The 22,349-nt window shown below is 40.9% G+C and overlaps 1 protein-coding gene and 1 long non-coding RNA gene across 8 annotated transcripts; one reads left to right on the top strand and one right to left on the bottom strand.

Annotated features, from left to right (window-relative positions):
• Positions 1 to 797: 797 nt before the first annotated feature.
• On the top strand, positions 798 to 6,560 carry LOC107381680 (uncharacterized). Of its 2 annotated transcripts, none has more exons than XR_008559380.2 (3): positions 798 to 876; positions 1,548 to 1,616; positions 6,432 to 6,560. It is a non-coding gene; the product is annotated as an uncharacterized lncRNA (long non-coding RNA). The 2 variants fall into 2 exon arrangements; XR_011521505.1 differs by having other exon boundaries at positions 814 to 876; positions 1,541 to 1,616.
• On the bottom strand, positions 4,268 to 22,077 carry LOC107381678 (immunoglobulin-like domain-containing receptor 2). Of its 6 annotated transcripts, XM_015953475.3 has the most exons (11): positions 21,880 to 22,077; positions 19,011 to 19,397; positions 16,980 to 17,099; positions 13,127 to 13,183; positions 9,909 to 10,055; positions 9,648 to 9,815; positions 9,229 to 9,366; positions 8,611 to 8,956; positions 7,834 to 8,542; positions 7,147 to 7,179; positions 4,268 to 6,813 (listed from the first exon to the last, which is right to left on the bottom strand). In XM_015953475.3, exons 1-10 carry the CDS (start codon positions 21,995 to 21,997, stop codon positions 7,147 to 7,149), a joined length of 2,223 nt encoding a protein of 740 aa, XP_015808961.3. In that variant the 5' UTR covers positions 21,998 to 22,077; the 3' UTR covers positions 4,268 to 6,813. The 6 variants fall into 6 exon arrangements, with proteins under 6 accessions (XP_015808961.3, XP_015808962.3, XP_015808960.3 ...); XM_015953476.3 differs by lacking the exon at positions 7,147 to 7,179 and having other exon boundaries at positions 9,229 to 9,357; XM_015953474.3 differs by lacking the exon at positions 7,147 to 7,179.
• Positions 22,078 to 22,349: the final 272 nt, after the last annotated feature.

A 22,349-nucleotide genomic window follows, 5' to 3' on the forward strand; every position in this document is an offset into this window, starting at 1 on the left:
TTCTACAATTTCTCATTATTTCTATCTATAGTTAAAGTAGTAGGCTGTTGTAATTTGGCCAAACACAAACGTACACATGTCTCATGTCATTTCAAACTTTTATCTATTTATTTGTTTCATCATCTTTTTATTGTTGATGTCTTAATTAACAGCAATAATCAATGTAAGTTCAATTCATCGTGAAAATTGAAACGCCATGAAAAATGTAACCCTACATTACAAAATAGTTTTAAATTTTGGCAACTTGTTTCTTGTAAAGTGAGTAAAACACCACATGAGGGCGACACAGTTCAGCATGAAGACAAGGCAAAGCTTAAAAAATAGGCACTACTACTCCTGGCTAAATGAAGTTGCTTTGAAATTTGATTTAAATAAAAATACACTACTTTTTTCTTAAAACGATGTGGGTCTGTTTCAGTGTGTTTGATTTATTCATAGTTTCCATTTGGACTTGTATACTTTTATCAGAAGATGCTACGTGACAAGTGCATTTTAAAACAAAAGTAAAAAAAAACAATAAAAATACATATTATTGTATTATATTATTATTCGAGCTTATGAAATCGCACAAAAATAAAATTTATTTGCAAAGTCAATAAAATCACACAGAAAATCTGACTTTATAAAAACTGAGGGATACAAATCAAGGAAAGGAGTACCACCAAAAGAACTGGAAGGTTGATCTATGCTGGGAGGGTTGAAGATGAACAAGTTGTGTTTTATTTATTTAATTTAAAAAAAATTGCGACTACTCAGGCGCATGCGCATACTGAAAGAGGCCTGAGAATGCGGAGCTCCAGGACGCAGGTCTTTCAGAGCGGTGACGTAGACAGGTGCGCTGAATTCCCTGTCCGCTCCAATCCGGAAGCCCGACAGGTTGGTCCTTCTTTCATATTGTGTTTGTATTCTTCAGGATAAGCGTTAATAATCATGAAACTGTTATAAAAGCTTTTAATCACAAGAAGCAATACATATATTTGCTAAACCTCTGGGAGCTGCGTGTTTGATGATGCAGGAATACCATTATTATAAATACGCCACGTTTCAAAATAAGAAGTAAACTGATCTTTCCCAAAATTGAGGTTTGTCCACATGACACATTTTTATCCGATTTTATTTTATATTTCATTTATAAATGTTAATCAGAAAACGACCTAATCGGAATATTTGACATGGTGGCCTAAGCAGTGCCCCCGGGTGCTGGGGAGGTTCCCATACTGGTCGAGAGGTACTGGAGATGAGATTAGGTGTGTAATACCAGCTTTTATTTATACTCAGCTGACTGAGAGGAAATATTGTTTTTATTTTTTTGGATAAGATCATGTTGATACATGTACTAGACACAGTTAACAAATTTTATTCTAAACCCATAAAGGTTAAATAAACACACACTATAACTTTATCTCAACAGTAGGCCAAAGACATTTAAATGGAATTGCACAAAGCAACGCTTGGCACATTATTGAAATGGAATAAAAACGTTTGTTGTGTTAAAAAACAAGCAAAGGAATTTATTTTGTCATCTCTGATATTCCTCGAGCTTTTAGAAGACCTGAAACATCCAATGGACCCACCAAACATCCTTAATGATGCAGTCAGGTACATAAAAAGTCCAGGTAATTTCTTCTTATTATTTTTAGATGCTTGTGTTCCTAAAAATAGCTGATTACAATCCTTCTGTGTAACCTCATACATCTGTTCAAGCACACATTAAACTGCAGTGAGCTGTTTCCTAACATTCTTTAGTTTTGTTTCACTTTGTGAGCCAAGGCTTTTATGTGCATGCAGTGTTGATAAAGCTACACGATCCACACCCATGAAAAATATTTTCTTACCCATCTAAAAAACTTCAACGAAAGTTAACAAACCCTTAGCACCAATGTTCTGGACTCTGACAAGATATTTAGTCTCAGAATGGAAACATTTGTCCCATTTTCTTCACTCATGGGTTCATGGAAAAGATAAGAAACTAGTTCTGAATAAAACAATGAAACTGAAACAGTGATTCATCATGCCATGACATCACAATCTTTATATGCATATAAAGATTGCATTGAAGAAAATAAGCTGCTTTTACCTAGCAACAATCGCCACGATACAGCAAATATATATGTAGGGGCAAACAAAAGATGGCTACTTATACTTTACGAACTATGCATGAATTAGAAAGAATTACCAAATTGTGTTTTTCTAACAAGTTTTTCTTCTGCAGAGCAAATACTTGCATGGTAAATTATTTGGGAAGCAATTTATTGCTAGTTTGTGTGTGTGTGTGTGTGTGTGTGTGTGTGTGTGTGTGTGTGTGTGTGTGTGTGTGTGTGTGTGTGTGTGTGTGTGTGTGTTGCTGAGATGGTGTGGTATACTGTTCATGGTGCACCCCACCCCTCGCCTGAGACAGACACCAGCTCCCTGTGACCCTGCACGATCAGGTGGGTGGAGGAGAAGGGATGTTTGTGCTCGCCGTGAGAGAGACACAGGAAATATGCACAAACAGCCCAGAGCAAAAGGTTGACTGCAGCTAGATGACTGGGTCATGAATGGAAACATGAGAGTGACACAACCAGTTTGACCAGACACAGAACCAGGGTTAAACGAAGACTGAGGACAGTTAACAAACATAAATCGTTGTTCTCTTTTGACAAAAACGAGTTCTACACAAACGAACTACGTGGGTCAGCAAGCGACTTATACACATTTATTGTTGGAATACGTTTTAACCCTCCCACTGTCCTAATAGGTGTGACCCCCCCGAGAAAAGTTGACCATTGAGCAGGGTTGATGGTTTATCCCTTGGGTCCATCAATCCTGCTCAATGGTCAACTTTCCTCGCGGGGTCACCCATGAAGGCAGTGGGAGGGTTAAGGGGATAACACAAAAACCTATCTGGTGGGAAACAACAAGCACTCAGTTAAACAATAGCAGATATTTTATGTGTTTTTATTCAATATGGGTTAATCCCAATGTTTAAGGGGTCTTTCACAGGCAATAAAACAATACATGGGTCTGGATAGGAGCACAAACACCAACTCTACACTACCCTAAAATATCTGTTGTGGTTAAAACGTTGTTGTGTTATTAAAATAAGGGAACAACAGCAATTACTGTAATTAATACCTATTTACCCACGTAGAGAAGTTTGAAGTTGATGGAAATACCACTAATGTAAAGAACAGAGGTGTACCTCTGAACTTAGCCACTAGGTGTCAGCCTAAATTTACCAGCTCACTTAAACTCAATTATGTTGTTACTACGGCTGAACCAGCTTTCCCTTAGAAAACCAACAGTTTCCTTCATCTGGATGTGAAAAACTCGTCTCGCCTGTTGATCTGAAGTGTTTCTGGAGTCCCCCCAAACCCCTCAGAGGGTGAATAGTTTCTGCACACACCCACTCTCCACCTGGAGCCCTGAAAACTATTTTTCTAGACGCCTGCCAAGATCCACTCCTGCTTCCTGCCTGCGCTCTCGGCTCAAACCTGCAGCATCTGCTGAGGATTTCAAACAAAAACAAAAGTGTTGGTTCCAAAATAGCTGCGGTGCTGTCAGGCATTTTGTTTAGACTTAAAGTTAAAGATGCATATAGGTGCATTTTTGCACATTTTCTGATTGTACACGTTTACTTTTAATAATTAAACAAAATAATAATAATAATCTAAACAGGACAAAATAACTACACCCACAATATGCAGACACTTTTTTCTGTTTTTACTCTATGCACCACTGTCAGAGTGCAATTATTTAAAGAAAACAATGATCAGCAAAATATTAAAGTCGTCCTTTTTATGATAATCTGCTTTTAAATATTTATTTTTGATCTTTTGGACATGTGTGCACGACAAGTGCATGACCTACAGACAAACACAGTTTTAGCTGTAACGCAGACATTTATGATTTAATGAGTGCAGCCTTTAGGTGCAGTGTGGCTGACGTTTCTAATTAGGTGCAAAAATAATGGTGTTCACTTATACAGAATAATCAATTCAAAGCCTTAAAAACAAATATAAAATCTTTGCTTCCCAGACTTTGTTCCTCTGATGAGCTTTGCAATAATGAAAAAGCTGCTTGACTAGATTCTTGTAGTCAACAAACCGTGATGTAATTCTTCCCTCTCATCAGCACTTATTAGGTCAGCTTTATTAACAGAAATGATACTAGCACCGATTATTCTAGTAAACTGATAAAACCGATTTAAAAAATGTGATTCCATGGGTTATTTTATTTTTCTAAATAACCCCCATATTAAAGCTATATCAGAATAAACACTCATCACTTGTTTATATTCTTCTTTATTTTCTCAGAGTTGTAAAAACAGAGTTTAATATTTGTCATGTTTCAAATACGTAAAACAACATCTTGAAAAATGAAAGTAAACTCAGGGCAGGATGATGAGTTTAGACACAGCTGTGGAGTCAAAACAGAGACTGTGATGACAACAAAGAACAAATAATGTGAGTCACACTCCATCACACACTGGCTTCTGTTCAGAAAAGTAAGGAGTCATCTCTCGCTCGGACACACACATCCACGGACACACACACGCATACAAAGTCAGTACCAAACAGAAAAATCCCAGTGAAGAAAACCAAACAATGATGTTAGCTTCATACTGTTATGTGAAGATGAGTCTGTTCATTAGGATGGCAGGAACAGCGTACAGAAACCAGCAGACTGGTTAGTGTGTGTTTGTGTGTTTATTAAATGTGAACTGAGCAATAACTGATAAATACATGCTGGATTATTCTAATCCAATCAGGCACATAATCCAATATGATAGTCAAGTGCCTTAAAACACAATATTACCAATATTTTTAGAAATTATATTCACACACACACACACACACACACACACACACACACACACACACACACACACACACACACACACACACACACACACAAAACTGAGTGTACATGTTAAAGTTGGGTTTAAAACCAGATCTTGTTGAACACTGACAGGTTTAGCATCATCTGACTTACACCAAGACAAAAATACCACTAAATGATACTTTTACATCTTTACTAAATGAGCTACAACATTTAAGTAATCATTCCATTTCCATTCAATACATTTCCAAAACACCCTAAAATATAAAATGTGTTCCATAGGAACAGCATGTTTGACCTTTTTTCAGCCCAATTTACATTTTATTATACTTTTTTTTTTTTTTACAAAACACAAACTGCTCCCACTCTCACCTGAAAACTCCTAACAACACATAATTTATTACATCTCCAGCTGTGGGTTGTTTATTTTAAACGTGTAAACTTCTGTTAAAGTTCTGGGTAGAAATCTCATCTTTCTGTGGAGCATGCATGTTCATGTGCATGTGTGTGTGTGTGTGTGTGTGTGTGTGTGTGTGCGTGTTCACTCCAGCTGATCTGAACAGACCAAAAACATGAATATTAGTAATTTAACTCTCTCTCTCTGTATGAGTGTGTGTGTGTGTGTGTGAGACAGCTGAATGATGGACACCAGCTTCTCTGACCCTCAGCTGGACCAACTGGGTACAGAAGACAGAAGAATGCAGCCAAACCTTCATCTTAAGTCAGCCATGACCCAAAACTATCCAGACTTTATGAAAGAGTTTTTTAGAATATTGACAGCTTTTTCCACTCACACCCGTTCTTAGGTTTCTGCTTCTTTAGCTACTCAAAACTGGTAAATGACTCAAACATGAATGAATTTAAACTGTGTTTTTGTTTACAGTAGCCTGGCTGCAAGGCAAAGAACCAAATCAAAAAGTTATCTCCAGGTGTTTTGTTAAGCTGCAACTGTTGATAATGATTTATAAATCATATTCACAAGAAATAATTCCCAATAAGAACATTTGCACAACTTTACCATGACTGTGCGGTTTTATTCTCAGTTTCATTCTATGAAGAAGTACCAGTTCAGTCATTCCACCTGGAAATGTGCGAATCTATCCTGAATGTTTGTGCTTCCAGCTGATTTTGTCTCAAAGACACAATTTGTTTCTGTTCCTTCTGCAGAATCCATGAAAACTTCTTAAGATAAAACAGTTTGACACAAAGTAAAATTTGTGTGAAATCAGGGGGAATAAAATAACTCACTGTACAAGATATTCACCTCTGGATTACTCTTTTGGGTTTTTGTACAAAAACCCAAGTGGAAGATAATAAAAAGGCCTAAAAGGGACAATTTTAACCAGATGGAGGAACTAGAGGGGACGTACGAAAAAAAAAAAACATACGTAAGCAAATAAATCCTACAAATCTTTTATTTAAAACTATTAAATAGAACAAATTCTAACTCTCGAAGCAAAATGTAAAGAAAAAAGAACTTTAACTGTAAACAGCATTGTTAATGTCAGTGATTATTAATAAAATGCTTCATTATCTTGATGTTTGTTGCTTTATGCAGCTTTATTAGCTGAATGCTGATGAATGAGTGTGTTTGTTGTTTTCTGCTGCAGATACAGCAAGTTTCTTCATACCGATGATGTCATCAGTTACCATCTCCAGAGCTTTTTATGTCACAGATCTCATCACACAGAAAAGAATCCTCTCGTTGTGCTGGAAGCTAATCCAGAGTTTGTCTGATGGGACGAAGCGCAGTCAAACGGCGTCCTGCTGAGCGGCACGGTCCGGGTCTTACGTACTGTTCACATTCAGCAGAGATGCATGACTTCACCGCCCAGTGATGTCACAGTCAGAAAGCCCCGACGTCATGGTCGGGCAGAAGTGTGAAATCCAGCCGGTTTAAATGTTCTCCTCCAACTGTGGAGTGGCTGCAGCGTGTCTCAGCGCCGCTCTCTCTGATCAGACGATGAGCGAATCCCGACTGAGGAGAGTGTTCTGGTGAGAACAAGTGGATGTGAGCAGAGCCGCGAGTCCAATCATCAAATCGTTAAATCAGCTCTTATTCCACAGAGTGAGACTAAAGTGGTTAATATGATGAAGCAAAATAAATAAATAAATAAAAACCTGGAACAAATTGTTTTCAACCTTTTTTTCCCTCCATATTATTATTATTATTATTATTATTATTATTATTATTATTATTTAATGTTTTATGTCATTTTAGTTGCTTTTGATGTTGAACACAATTTAGCTCCAGGTTTCTGAGTGAGGAAACAATCCGTTATCTGTGTTATGGAGAAGAAATGGATACAGAACAGAGTCTTCTACCTAGTTTTCATTCTGGTATCTTCTGAACCTGACCTGTTAAAAGTACAACAACAACACTTACTGTAGGCCTACAAAACGTGTATTTTCACACGTTACCCACACACTTTTCCGTATGATCGTGCAGACTCTTAAAACTTGGTAACAAAAGTCTTTTAAACACGTGTGACTCGTTTGGAGCCTGGACGGTGCTCGACTCACACGTGTCCTTATGAAAGCTACAGGACCTCTGACACCAAGAGTCGTTGCTTTCTACAACTAGAGAAATTCCAGTAAGTGTTATTTCTAATCTAAGTTTTTCAGTCACAGGTTTCTTAGAGCATGTGTGGACCTTAGGGTCAGGGTTTCTAGTAAAAAAAACAAAAACAAATCTGAGCATCAGAGTTCCGGGCAAGAAAATCACACCGATTTAACCTAAATCCCTTCACATACCACCAGAGTAGAGTTTAAAGTTGACCTCTTGGTTGTAAGTGGATCAGTTTGCCTCTAGAGTCTTAGCACCTTTTAAGAATTAGTATTGGTTTATTATTTCAGGGTAAATGTGTATAAATGTGTATAATAACAGTGAACCTCTTCCTCTAAGAGTGAAGGACGATATTTAATCTGTAAAAAGGTTGATGCTGTAACTTCCCACGTCACTGATGGAAAAAACAAAAGCAGAACTACTCTACTGGCTGAGCTTCCACTCACCACTTTGCGAGACTTGTCTCTGGGCTCCTCTCTGCGATCATGCAGGGAATGAGGCGACGGCGAGGAGCGAGCGTCTGCCGGGGAAGGTCGTGGGGAGAGCCTGCTGTCAGCTCTGGTTCTTCCTGACTCCAGATACAGAGAGTCTGCGTCAGCCCTGGTACTAGGTGAGCGGCTGCAGTGCTGACTAGACTCCCTGCTGCTCTTTTTTGAGCTGCCTTTGGAGGGTGTATCCGACTCCTCCTCTGCACACGCCCCGTTGTTCACCTGGCCGCGTAACTTAGCCCTCCGGTCCAGCAGGTTGTCCAGAAACTTGGGATCATAATCCTTCTCTCGGGAAAAGCTTGATGGTGGACCCACTGTGGGAGGAGGTGGAACGGTGCCCGCTCTCCTTTGAGGAGAGGCCAGAGGGCTAACGTTGATGTTGTGTCTGTTTTTCTTCTCTCTGGGATGTTCCTCATGGTCACGGTGCTCCGCCAGCTCATTTTCATTGCTGTGATAATGCTGAGGAGGACCGTTGCGGTAGGAAGGATATCGACTGAACTCCAAAAGCTCCACCTCATAGTCGACCCTGTCTTCCTCCCTCCTTTCTGCTCCTCTGCCTCCTCTGTGCTTGTAGGTGGCAGCAAATTCCTCCAGCTCATCCAGGGAGCCGGTTCGTCCTGAGGGTCGATACGTCTTTCTCTGCAGATGCTCTGAATGAGGGTTCCACCTGTGAAGCATCAAAAGTTTATGGTGCTTTGCTTTGCGGGAAGGAATCTGTTTCACAAACAACTGTACCTGTTGTGCTTGTCCTCCTCACCGGAGCTCTGTTGCCGGTGATTTCGACTGACTCGATTTGAATGGGAGGAAGGAGGAGGGTCGTCGCTGTAGCGTCGTGGGAGCAGAGGCTCATCCGGGGAGTCGTGAGGGTCTGAATCTGGGTCGTGACGATAACGATGAGGGGACGACGGTTTGCTGTGGCGCTGCTGTGGCTCTGGACCGCGGCTGTCTCGGCGGCCGTGTGGTTGAGGCTGGGAGTCTTGATCTGAGATGGCAGGCAGAGCTTTCTTCTGGACGCTCCTGTAAGTTTGCCGGAAACCATTTTCTCCTTCATGGAGGGAACTCACCTCAGAGCGGTTACAGGCTGAAGAGTTTCAAAAATACAAAAAGATTGCTAAAGACGAACATCTCATAATGGAAGACAGAACACGAAGAAAAAAATCACCCAAAGAGCTGGGAGGAGATTTGTGAAAGTATTTTCTGTTAGGAAAGCTTGCATGCTACTAGTCCATGTCCAAAATGCAGGAAATCCAGAAGGTTGAAGCACAGAGAGACATGCACAGCCGGCAGAAGATTAGGAGACTAAAACTCTAAATGACGTAAGACCTGCACATAGCGTTGGTTTCTGGAGCTTACACTGTTGGCTGATGGACCTGGAGGGGTTGAAGTTAGCCAGCTGTTTCTCTACATACTGAAGCACCCTGAGAGAGTTGTGATCCTGGGGTGTCGGCACGCGGTAGGGAATCGCTACAGCAGGCATGGGAACTGGAGATACTGTAACAGTCATTTTGTGAAAGGTCTCTCTGAGACAACCTCAGTGTGATGTCACCAGACAGTAACTGGCATTTCCAGGTAAGTGGAGGAACACTGTATTTAGGGGGCATTCTTGTGTTGATGCATGTTTTCTAGTTCACACCAAGACCCAATAAAATGGTAAAATATAATAAAAATCTCATTTTTGTCCAATACTTTTCTTGTAGTATGAAGTCTTTATCCAGAGTAAACTAACACTCAAAATACTTCCTTGCTCATAGTGTAGGGAAATAATGTATCACCTGCTGTGATCAGGCTGCCATTCGATGGTGGAAGAGAAGACACCTTGTCTACCAGAGATGGTGGAGCTATGGGAACCATGGCAGGGACCCCAGAAACAAAGTACGGAGGGTAGGCTGGCGTCTGAGGAGTGGAGGTGCCCGTCTTTATACCCTTACCAGCTTCATACACTAAAAAGAAAACACATTTCACTCCGAAGTTCAGCGTCAGTGGTGATCAGAGCACAGAGTGGTGCTACTGGTAGTGTGTGTGTTTATCCTCACGGTGTCTGGGGCAGCAGCATGTGTCTGGGCAGCACCAGCAGCTAACATAGCAGCAGCAGGAATGGGGACAACACTGACACCAACAAATCCCAACTAGCAGCAGGAACAACGCGCTGCTGAGCACCACAGCCACCACAAAGGCCCACTCTGTAGGAACACACAACACACAATCAAAGCATCAAGCACGTTCTGATGGGAACAGTTTGGGTTGGTCACAGTCTGTGGGGGGTGGGCTTCATGTTGCGTTTGAACGTTAACGTCCTGCAGCTGTCTTCCAGTTGGGTTGGTTTTGGTTTAAAATTATTTGTCTGAATTTATTTTGACTTCTGTATTTGTGAATAAGACCTGCTGTACAGTGTGAACTATTAATGATCTGAGGTCCCAGCACCGCCCCAAAAATCTACCTGGTGAGCACAAGGTTAAAGTATGGAAATCACAACTAAACAGACAGAAATTAGTGGTACATTTACAGGTGAAAGTGGAAAAATGAGAAGATGGTGCAAACGTTTCTTTAGTTCAGTAATCCAACTTAGAATGAGAGACCATCTAAAGGCTCGGGAACCCTTAGCAGGTTTTCTGGATTCATTAGGTGATTAGAGTTTGACACTTTGAGTCTAGAATATTGAACCTTTTCACAATTTTCTAATTGTCTGAGATTTTTAATGTGGGGTTTTCATCAGCTGTAAAACAATCGTCACAATTATAACAAATGAAGGCTGAAATATCTGGCTTTGTACAGAATGTGTCTATCTCATTGATTAGTTTCACCTTTTAGGTTGAATAACTGAAATAAACAAGCTTTTGCGCAATATTTTAATTCACAGAGATTCTTCTGTATGACCCTAGACAACGTAAGGAAATTTTAACGTAATACCAAACTCTAAAGCAAAGTTAAAAGAGTAAATGTAAAGCCATGTTCTCCAAGTGACATTTATACCAAGAGATAGAGAACCAGAGGAAAGAACACAATGGTGGGCCCACCCATCCAGCTATGGACAACTCATCCTTCTTCCTTCAGGCAGAAGAATATTCAGCCTCAAGTTAGAGGAACATTTTGTTCTTGAGGAGGTCCTCCGTAAAAAGGTTGTAGAATCAGCTTTGTTTTATAGCAGGAAACTGTTCCTGGGGTTTTTATATAATTGTTGGGCCTCACTGTGACCCAGAAGCCCTGATTAATAGCCAAACACAACTGCATTATAAAGTCCTACAATAGAAAGACTGGTATTACCCACTCACCCGGCCAGGACATGAATATTAAACGACCTGTGAGATGATTGGCTGGTTCAAACCAATGGCTCTGCTGCCAGAAACAGCACGGTATCCTGATTACTCATTAGTCAAGCTATGGATCTATCTGGCACTCAGTCCAAGTCTAGATTTTCCCAGAATATCCTAGAACATTACATGTGTGCAGCTCCAACATTCTTCTTGGTTGTTTCTCCTCTCGTCCAACAAGGACATTAGCAGTAGCTTGGGCTAGCGCTGTTCTGCAGGCATTACTGCGACCAACATTTATATATTGCAAATGCTGAAATGGGTTGCTAATTTAAGAGGGCATGTCTGCTACAGGTTAAACCAGCTTTTCTCAGATAAAAACGTTCCTCTGCGGCCATTACAACATCACTAATTTCCATAGTAAAGCAGGTCAGAGACGACGTAAGACTTTTTGGTACATTTTGGCGCATTCACATCTGGCCTGGCCCGGTACGGTCACCTTTAAGCTATTCTCAACACTTCCTTATACAGCATAAGCTGTTTTAGGAGTAACAGCATGTTTTGCTCTCCCATGCTTCTATTATACAGTTTCACAGCAATAATAAATGAATCTGAATAATGAAATAAGATAAGCCACCTTTATTTTAAACGATCCAACTAACTGCTTAACATCATGAAACCTGCAAACATCCTAACACCTGATTAGCTCTGCAACACGTGATAAAAACCTGATAAACACTGTGACCCTTTCGGTAACGTTTATTGTAGACAAAGCTAAAGATGGCATCTCATGACAGAACATTCTGCCTTATGCAGAAGGAATTGAGCATGTTTGTTGTATTTCTTATAAAAACAGGAAGCAGAGATTTACCAAAACAAGAGAGAAATCCTAAACCCTGGAACAAAAAGACACCAGACTGCCCTACACTAATTTTAGCTTCGTATCTGAAGTGTTTTCATAAAGAAACATTTCTCCCTGAGATAGTGACAAATCTGAACTAACGAGATAACTGCACACACACTGCTGGTGTGCAGCAGTGTAAATGTGAAGGACACAGTCGTTAGAACCGCTAGATTACATGTGTGTGTCTGTGGGGACAAAGCAAAGGAAGGGAAGGAGAGAGAAGATAAGGAAGTCCTCAACAATGTATAAGCAACCCCCCCCCCCCCCCCCCCCCACACACACACACACACACGCAGGAAACAGGCTTTTGCTGGAGGAAGGAAGCGGAAAGTCGATGATGCTCTCCAAGAGACTGAAGATTTGGATGTTACAACAAAGTAGCTTGTAATGTGATCTGGTTTGCAGTCACCATAACTCTGACACACACACACACACACACACACACACACACACACACACACACACACACACACACACACACACACACACACACACACACACACACACACACACACGTCAGCTTCCACATGAAGTCAGTGTGAGTCACTGCGAACTACAACACTCTGTGGGACGTTTTCTTATCCGCTCATTCAGACAGAGCTAATCCTAACCAGGGAGCAACTTCCATAAAGTTCAAGTATTCTTTCATTTTTCCTCCTTAAAACTCTTAGTGATAAACAAAGTTCCCTCCCTCTTACTGGTTTTCATCCAAGTGGACAGGGATGACACGTTAACCACATCCATAAATAACCATAATGACCATAATAAGCGTTTTCTAACAGCTTATCTCAGCGGGAGCAACAGCCAGCTCATTATTTGATGGGTGTGGATCTAAAATCAGCTGTTTTTAATCCTCCTTCTCAAACACTATTTACAGGAGTGGGGGGGAAACAGATCAGAAAATACAGTTTCAACAACAATAAAAGTGTAAAACCCGTTAGTTTTAAGTCTTCCTTTGGCATCTACCAAACAGATCTGTGTTTTTATGTGTTTTAGGAGTCTGAATAGTTGGTCAGATTAGCATGAAAAGGAAATCACTGGGTTAGTGAGAATGAAAGAAGGGAGATGAAGTGGAAAAACCATTATGCCCCAACTGTACCTGGCATAATCTTCAAATCAAAGTTAGGCAGCAGATCTTCAGGCACGCCTGAGAAACCTGCAGGGAGACAGAGCAGAGGTGACTAGAGGAGAGAGGAAGAAGAAATGGAGCCAATTTAAAATGAAATGACTAAATTCAGAAAGGATTATTTCTGCAGCAGCATGCTCAAGAGATCATCAAGATAGAAATCATGAAAGAGATCCAGAAAAGACAGAGCTGGCAGGTCAACAGTAGCATGCATATGAAGGTGTGTTGGTTTATTACATCAGAGCAGCTGAGGAGCACAGCTAAATCATTTCTGATGTTAGACACCACGAACCGCTCCTGTCTGATAAAAGAGTTTGTTTTCATTAAGTTAGGATGAGAAATTATCCTAAACAGAGAGAATCACTGATAAATTGTTTCTTATGGTCAGAGTGTCTTCATTTAAACCCGCCTCAAATGGACAAAGTATCATTTTATCATACAATGCAGCTTTTAAAGTGAACTAAATGATGATAAAACATCCCAGAGGTTTTCTGTCGCTTTTGCTGCTTATCATAATTAGTTTCTGCTTTGTTATGGAGACAAATAACTGAGGAAATTACAAAGAATAATAAGTGGAGGGGTGCCTCTTTAAAATGAGAAGCAAAGCATGCAAGTACAACAGCTGTGAGGCATTTCTAACAATGTTTTTGAACAAAAACTGCACCCAAAGTGAACAACCTGGGAAAAAAAACACGTTTCATAGTTCGAGGTGAGCAAACTGAAACATTATAAGTGGTGAAAACAGACGATAAAACTGTGATGTAAACAGATAGTGATGTTTTACAGTTGATTGTGTTTACGGGCTGAAAGGAGGAAGGAGTGCTGGTTGTAGAAAAGGGAGGACTGTAGAAACAGACGCTCTTGGCCCAGCTCCAGCTGACAGTGCACATACCTTTGTGTAATTTTGATGAATGCTAAAAAAGTTCTTTTCTGCATTTGAAGAAAGAAAAAAACACATAGTTTATGTAGAAATAGTTACATCACTGAAATATTTACTGCAAGAAATGTAATCGTTAGCTTTTGCATCCGGGTCTACGGAGAGCCCGGCTTTCTTTAGTTTCTCTCCTGCTAAAATATTTGAAAGCAGCTCAGTTTTGCACTGCAGGACAAGGATTTACTGAGGTCCACATTATAACTGTTTATCCCTTTTTGGTGCAGTGGGCTGATGTTTGCAAACTGCTTCTCTTTCCATGTAGAAAACATGAAAGAGAAGTAAAGTAGGGCTGCTACAAAATACATTTTAATAGTCAACTAATCGTGTCGTGCATTGAAGCATAGCTTATTGCACCGGGATGAGTTAATATACCCATCATTAGGTTCCAGTTTGAGGTGTGATCAGTCACGTGCCATCTAATAATAAACACTAGATGATAGCTTATCAAACAACTTGACTTAACTTTGTAACCTGTTAATACAAACGCTACAGTCAAATGGAGGTAGGTACCCAAAACCAAAAGTAAATTGTACACAAAAAGACTTGTGCTCACAAATGTACCCAGCTAAAATAGTCTTTTTGGCTTTGTAACAAACTCGTCTGTTGCAGAGGAGGAGCGCTTTTATAACATTGTAACGTAACGGAATCAAATTAATCATTAGTGTTTGTAACATTAGAGCAATACATACGTGTTCTAAAGGTAATCATTACCACTACTGTTGTTGCACAGCTATGAATACATGTTGATGTTGCAGTTAACAAGAGGTAATTAGCTTACAGAGGCAAATCTTCGTTCCTCGTTTTGTGGATTTGGAGAAGGCGTTCTGCTGCATCTCTCTGGGACTTCTGTGGGGGTACTTTGTGAGTACGGGGTACCAGGACCTTTGATACAGGCTGTTAGGTCCCCGTATGACCGGTGCCAGAGCTTGGTTCGCATTGCCGGCAATAAGTCGGGCTCGTTTCCGGTGAAAGTTGGACTCCGCCAAGGCTGCCCTTCGTCACCAATTCTGTTCATATCTTTTATGGGCAGGTCTCTGCTGTTTGATATTAATGTGGTCCTGTTGGCTTCATCAGACAGTGATCTCCAGCTTTTGCTAGAGTAGTTCGCAGTCAAGTGTGAAGTGGCTGGGATGAGGATCAGCTCCTCTAAATCTGAAACCATGGTCTTGAATTAGAAAAGGTTAGAATGCCTTCTCCAGGTTAGATATACTATCTCGGGGAAAAATAGAGCTTGAGATGGATAAGCGGATTAGTGCTGCGTCTGCAGTGATGCAGGCGTTGTACCGATCTATCGAAGTGGAGAGCTGAGCTAGACCTATGGTCACGAGCTTTGGGTAGTGACTGAAAAACGAGACTGTGGATACAATTTCTGTTAAATATGCCAGATTATGGCCTAAGTATGCAATGTCCTCCTTTAAATCAACAAAATAAATACATGCAACCTAAATGAGTTTTCTCTGCAGGGTGTCTAGACTCTCCCTTAGAGATAGGGTGAGAAGCTCGATCATCCAGGAGGGGCTCGGAGTAGATCTGCTGCTCATTTACATCGAGTCAGTTGAGGTGGCTCGGGCATCTGGTCAGGATGCCTTCTGGACGCCTCCCTGGTGAGGTTTCCCAGGGACATCCAACTGGGAGAAGACCCAAAGGAAGACCCAGGACACGCTGGAGAGAAGATCTTTCTCAGCTGGCCAGGGAACGCCTTGGGATCTCCCCGGAGGAGCTTGCCCAAGTGGCTGGGAAGAGGGAAGTCTGGGCCTCTCTGCTTAGGCTGCTGCCCCTGCGACCCGATCCCGGATAAGTGGATGAAAATGGATGGACGGAGGGCTGGAGTCGTATGTACCCACAACTACCAAGAGGGCAGTAATCACATTGAGCTCCAGAGATTATTTCTAAGAAAGCTACTCAAAAGATGGGCTATAACCCAAAATAATACTTGAATACCTACTTTAGTGTGACACAGTGAAAAATATGGAAATGCACGAAGGCACCAAATCTAAAATCTTGAGCAGAACTTTGGGGCCGTACATTTACAGAACTCTTATCAGCTGCTGAGATTTTTAAACCATTAGTGGAGAGTCTGACATTACTCTCCTCCACCTTTTGTGTCATGGCGTTCAGTCATCATGCCGCCTCCACATCATTAAATCTTCCCGGACAAAAGCCACCCCTCCCCCAAGCTTGGCCTCAACTGTTGTTATGGAAACGAGTGCCTGACATGGTTTATTATCTACAAGAAAACCACGAAACCTTCTGACACTGGTGGTTACAGCCCCTCATGCTGGGTCTTATGCGGCTACAGATATTGTCCTGTTTACTCTTCTATAATAATATTGTGAAGTAACAACCATACAATGGATTGCGTCCAACAACTGCGAGCTAGCAGGTTTTTTTCCTCTAAGTGTCTCTTTGCTCTTACACATAGGTATCTTGAGTGTGGGCCAAACAAAAGTTCAGTCTGAAAGTTTTAAGGCACTAAGAGGCCACAAAGCTCTCAGCTGTTTCTATGGCAACGCTCGCAACTGTGCACACACAAGTACACTGTCAGTGTCACGACACGTATTGCAGACATTAACAATAAACACAAACTTCATATTACTGTGTTGTTCTGCTCTGATTAACCATGTTTCAGAACCGGTAACATCCTGTCCATGTCAGTGTGGTTGCTACAAATTAAGCAACAGCACCGTAAAACCAGAATTGTGTCTGATTTTTAAAGTCTCAGTAATAGTCCAGTATTTTGCGATGCCTGGGCTGTCCTCTTTTCCCCACTTGGTGGTCAGCCAAGCGTGCACAAACACAACCAATAAATGATGATTTAAAATGGCTAAAATCTTAATTCCGAATATAAATGACCCATATAACAGACGACATATTCAGCCATTAGAAGCTTACCGAGAACCAGCAGTTCCACCGAAGCTTCGTTCTGTCCTTCCAGATCATCAGATACAGTCACTTTACAGAAATAAACTCCACTGTCCCCCCACTGGATCTCTCCGATTCGAAGGTCGGCACCTACACGGGAGATGAGGAGGAGGTTGAAGTGATAATCTCTCATTCTACAAGCAAGTAGAACATGTGAATTAAACCTGTTGAAAACTATTTTAACTGCATCCATCTCTACATATCATATCCATTTAGTAAGAGCAAACTAATTTATGGGCCACCCACAATCATCTCATTCAAAACCTAAAGGCATTAAAGAGCAAGTCACCCCCAAATCAACTTCTTTTTGCTGATAAACTAAATAAATGTGTGTCTAATCGTGCTGTAGACACGTTCAGTCAATAATTTGGTGCTTTAGAGCATCTCAGTTAAAATTTAAATGTTCTGCCTAAAAGTGCCAGTGTTGCGCCCTCTTCGGGTAAAAACTCAGCTCTGCATCTGAATTGAAATCTGCCACGGCTATTGGCTAAGAAGTACCCTAAGACATTAGCTGGTACCATATGATGTCACAATGCAGCTGTGAGCCTGTATGTGTGTATTTATTAGCGGCTCCGCCCTTTTGGTGTGCTAGGCAACAGCATTTGTTGCATTTTTCAAACAGGAAGTGTGAGTGGAGTAAGAATCTGGAAGGGGTGACTTGCTTTTTAAGCAGCCGGGGTGTTATTATGGAAAGACTTTAGAAAAGGTTTCTTCCTAGTTTCCCTTCCTCTCAACTGATAAATCATGTTTGTAGTGAGTTGAACACTAATGAAGTCATGTTTGCTATTTGTGCTGCGATTTAGCCTGATGCTGTTAAGATTATAGGTGTGTGTGTGTGCGTGCGTGCGTGTGTGTGTGTGTGTGTGTGTGTGTGTGTGTGTGTAGACCACCACAGCTCTTTACAGCATTCCAGAAGAACCCTACCTGATGAAAGCCCAGCACCAAAACACCTTCATGAATGTAAAACAAATCTAGTCAACAAGTATTGTTTGTTTTTACATATTGATGGCAGCACAAATAAACCACATCGTTTAACATCCTCTGTTCTGCTGGCATGTGTTCCCGAGAAGGAAACACACAACGATCAATCCCTACTCCCAAAAGCACAGTTTCAGATTAATGTCTTCTCAGCTGATTGAACTATAAACAATTAAAATGCAGTCTTAAAACAGAAGCCAGTCTGGTTACACATCAATACATCGGCCAGAAAACGCTTTTTACAGCTCTCTTCCATCCCTGATAATCTCACATAAACTACCATGTTTAGCTACAGTGGCATTTTCTGTATCCTCTCAGTCGTGTGTGAATTGTGAATGTTTGAGCGTGTTAGCCATGTGATTATCTGAGCACCCCCTGCCCTAGACATGCTCGGTCTGACTCCAATCTCACTGTGACCCCGAATAGGATTACACGGGTATGGATGACTGGGCGTCTCCAAAGGCAATGGAGTGCTTACTTTCTTTTTTTTGGCCTTTTATAACACGACTTTCTTGTTTCAAGGGAGGATGTGGAGTAAGGCAGGAAAAAAGGAGAAACCACAAACTCAAAGAAAGCTTTATATCAAAGCATTTAGATGGTGGGATGTTGAGAGAAGAAGAATAAAAGTGGGACATTGAAGAACATCAGAGGGAACGGGCAAGGGGTGAAGATGAATGGAAGGATGGTGTGAAAAATGTTCTTTTGTGTGAAATCCTGGCTGGTAAAGAGAAGGGCAATTCTTCTGTCAGATTTACAGCTCCATAAATCAGGGGCCAGCAAACAAGACTCCAGATCTGTTTTCTACTTGGGCTTACCCATGGAGACATGTAAGAACAGTAATGGGACAACTCTTGAATGGCATCATGTCATCACAACAAAAGGAAGAGCTGAGGACATGTTGATGCTGGGAGTCCATCCAAAACTGGGAAACTCAAATTTGACATAATACAACCAAAAAAAAAAAGGGCAACCTGCTATGACAGCTGCTGTTTAATCAGAAAAAACAGAGGTGCAGTGTCTTACTATTGATGATGGAGATGTCTCTGTTCTTGTAGAACTCCGACAGCGTGACGGAGGATCCAGAGATGGAGGCCACAGTCCGGACAGTCCGGCTGCTGTCAGAGCAGTCGAGGTAGCTCACTGTCGTACCCTTCTCGTAGCTTCCACTGACAACTCCATTCCCTCTCTGCAGCCCGCCACCACCCAGGCCTCCATTCAAGCTGTCGGAGAGGCTGAACGAGTCCCTGGTGCGGTCTCTACAGTACGACTTGTACACCCACACCACCACAACGGCTTGGGTGGACACTGTGGTGTAGTGACAAGGTAGTACCACTGACTGGAACGGGACAGCATACCTCTTCTCATCTTTTACAAACACATGGATACCTGAGCAAGAGGGGATGAAGACCCCTGTGAGAGAGGGAAGAGAGGATGATTAATAATGCGATTTAGTAGAAAAATGAGGGTGTGGTATAAGGGAGTTTAAGGGATGCTGATTAGCTAAATAAAAGACCATCTCTTCTAATGTGAGTTTCAAAACCACTAATAAATTACACCACCCTTCTAAAGCAATCGAGATTGGCAAGAAAAGTCAAGGACATGTGCCAGAAGGTGAATAAATCATAGAATGAACACTGGAAATATTTATTTTCCTTATAGATTGACAGACATGAATCAGTGAAACATTTGGCAAAAATAGCACGCCTGTTGCAACTGTCTGAGTTGTTTGTGCTCACTAAAATCTGTTGAGCTGTTCTGGTGTTGTGGTGTTGCGGTGGGGGGAGGCTCCTGCGAAACACAGGGCTGAGTCACATGATGACCGGCAGCTTGGCCTTAGCCATAGAGATGAAGTGACCATGTGAAGGAAAAAAAAATGCACGCACACACGCTGAAACATGTGTGCATGTTGCTGTCCTCTGTGCGTGCATGTGTGTGTGTGTGTGTGTGTGTGTGTGTGTGTGTGTGTGTGTGTCAGGCCAAACAGTGGGTGCAGAAAGAGATTCAGGATCAGAGAACATGGCGTGAGGAGAAATAAGAAGAGAGTGGCTTTATTAATTTAAAACCCAACTAAAGTTGTTAAGAATTCACCCAGATTAACACTTTTATTAGGTTGGCACATTGGTGATTTAGTTAATCCAAAGTTCCAGGAAGAAAGAAAGTAAAATCTTGTTTATAAAACTATTGGTAATCCAAAGGGGTTAGAATGAAGGCAATTGGACTTCTGTGGTTTTTGGAGACGTTTCGCTTCTCATCTGAGAAATGTCTTCAAGAAACCAAAGACGTCCAGTTACCTTCATTCTAACCCCTTTGGATTACCATTATCTAGTCTGACTAGCCAGTCCCATGCTTCCTTATAGGAAGCAATAGTTCTCTGTGTAGAATTAAACAGAGGACAAGTCTGGCAGGCCAGGCTAACCATGACCTGGATGACTTTGAACCTCCATCAGCATGAAACAATTTTTAACTGGAATTTCATCCCAATTCCTTTAGACGCTTTAGAGAAAGTAAATTAATTACTTTTGACATTGTATTTCCAAATAATGAGCTTTCATTTAAAGAATTCACATGCCAGACTGGTTTACATTTACCACTGTAATTATTTAATTAATAAAGTTAAAATCAACAGACTTTATTTTTTGCCTATTGACTCCATCTTTGTTCTTTAACTAATAAAATTACACACAAAATTAAAAGCTAAAAGTATCAATTTTACAAAGTTTATGTGTCTCTAATGCATTTTTACCCACAGTAATATATAATGCCACGTACCACTAAATATATGATTTCTATCACTTCAGTACCTTGAACAAATTGTTCTCAAGGAGAAAAATAATCCGATAAACCAGACGAAACAGACATAACATAAATCTCCTCCTCAAGCTGTCTGCTTTGGGAATGATAAAGTATTATATTTTTAACACCCCAATTCTGCATTTTTACATTACTTTGATTACATTTGGTTAGAAGCTTTAAAATAATAATTTCAAAAGAGAAAATAATTAGGATCCTAGGAAACAAATGAATTCCTCAAAGGGAAACGTTGCTCCGAATCCAGAAGTCAGGAAAACAAGGAAAGACAGTCATCCTGGATTTACTAGTTTTCAGTGAAGACGACCACCTTCACAGAAGAACATTAAAGTGAGAGGAGAGAAGGGGAATCAGTCTTTATATTGAGGGCTTGATGATAATGAAATGTTTGCTAAATGCAAGAGTTGAATTAGCTAGTTTAGCAGTTTAAATGAATGATCCTGACAGCAAGAATAAACTCCAGCAGCAATCTGACTCAAGAGAAAAACTGTTGGGTTTTAGTGAATGTCTTAGGCGTGCTGTTGTTTACATTATCTATGTTGATGAGTAGCGAAGCCCCCAGAGATGATAAAAACCCCTCCAGCCAGTAGAGTTCTGTTTCAGAAAGAAAAGTGTGTATTTCGGAGCAAATGCTAGTTTTATCTAAATGTATTTTCAAATGACAAAAAGGTAAGAGAAATAAACCCAGAGCACTGTTGCATAAAGGTAAATACCATTACCACAAATGTAACTTGGCAACTACTCAAGATCGTTACATTTCTTATTTTATACCAGAAGCTGAGAACATTTAAGCCCCCTGTTGTAGTTTATTATCTTTTTTAAGTATCTAGTCTCTCCAAACTAACCGAAAAGATGAAATATTGTTGTTAAAAGAGTGTGAATAGTGACCTGCTAATCCCCAGCCCTCAAAGCTTCTATCAGGTTATTCACACGACTAATTCCAAAGTTATAATAGACCTAAGTTGTACGGGCTAGCCAGTGGCTAAAACTTTACAACAAAAGTCCGAAGCTGAACTTTGAGAATAACAAATCCGCGCCGCTCAGCGCGGACTTTTTATTTACCAGCTCATCCTCACTTTCTTACCTGCCAAACAAACAATAAAAATCCACCACATTTCGGTCAAAATCAGCTTCCAGACCCCGCAGCTGAATTTAATGAACGCTTCAGGACGAAAGTTGTTTTCTTTTCTCCTCCGTCTCATCCCTAAACGGTGTCTCGATCGCGCAGATTCAGAGTTACGTCGTCCATAACGGGACAACTGCGCTCAATAACCCAAGTAATAAGCGGGACAACAATCAAGTTCTTCAAAATAAAAGAAGCCGTTTCCGGTACTTACTGTCAAAATAAAATCGGTTGTCATGCGTGAGAAGAGGGAGGAAGAAAGAGGGAAAGGGTAGAAGAATAGAGGGATTGACTTTTTCCCTCCTGTAATTAGTGGTAGAAATATATCGATTTAGCTGTGAAATTATATTTAAAAAGATCAGAATTGAGAATAAAATAGTAGTTCCCCCACTGGGAATTAAATTTACGTTCATCTGGCATTTACATATCGT

The sequence above is a fragment of the Nothobranchius furzeri genome, chromosome 9, assembly GCF_043380555.1.
Source record: "Nothobranchius furzeri strain GRZ-AD chromosome 9, NfurGRZ-RIMD1, whole genome shotgun sequence".
NCBI lineage: Eukaryota > Metazoa > Chordata > Actinopteri > Cyprinodontiformes > Nothobranchiidae > Nothobranchius > Nothobranchius furzeri.

Bases quoted from the DNA above. Each gene is read 5' to 3' on its own strand.
- LOC107381678 (XM_015953474.3), bottom strand. From the start codon at position 21,997: ATGAGACGGAGGAGAAAAGAAAACAACTTTCGTCCTGAAGCGTTCATT. The intron at 8,957-9,228 runs GTAAGCTCCAGA...GAAACTCTTCAG, and splicing joins CAGGTCCATCAGCCAACAGT to CCTGTAACCGCTCTGAGGTG. The intron at 6,814-7,833 runs GTGAGTGGAAGC...TGTTCTCACCAG, and splicing joins GAGACAAGTCTCGCAAAGTG to AACACTCTCCTCAGTCGGGA.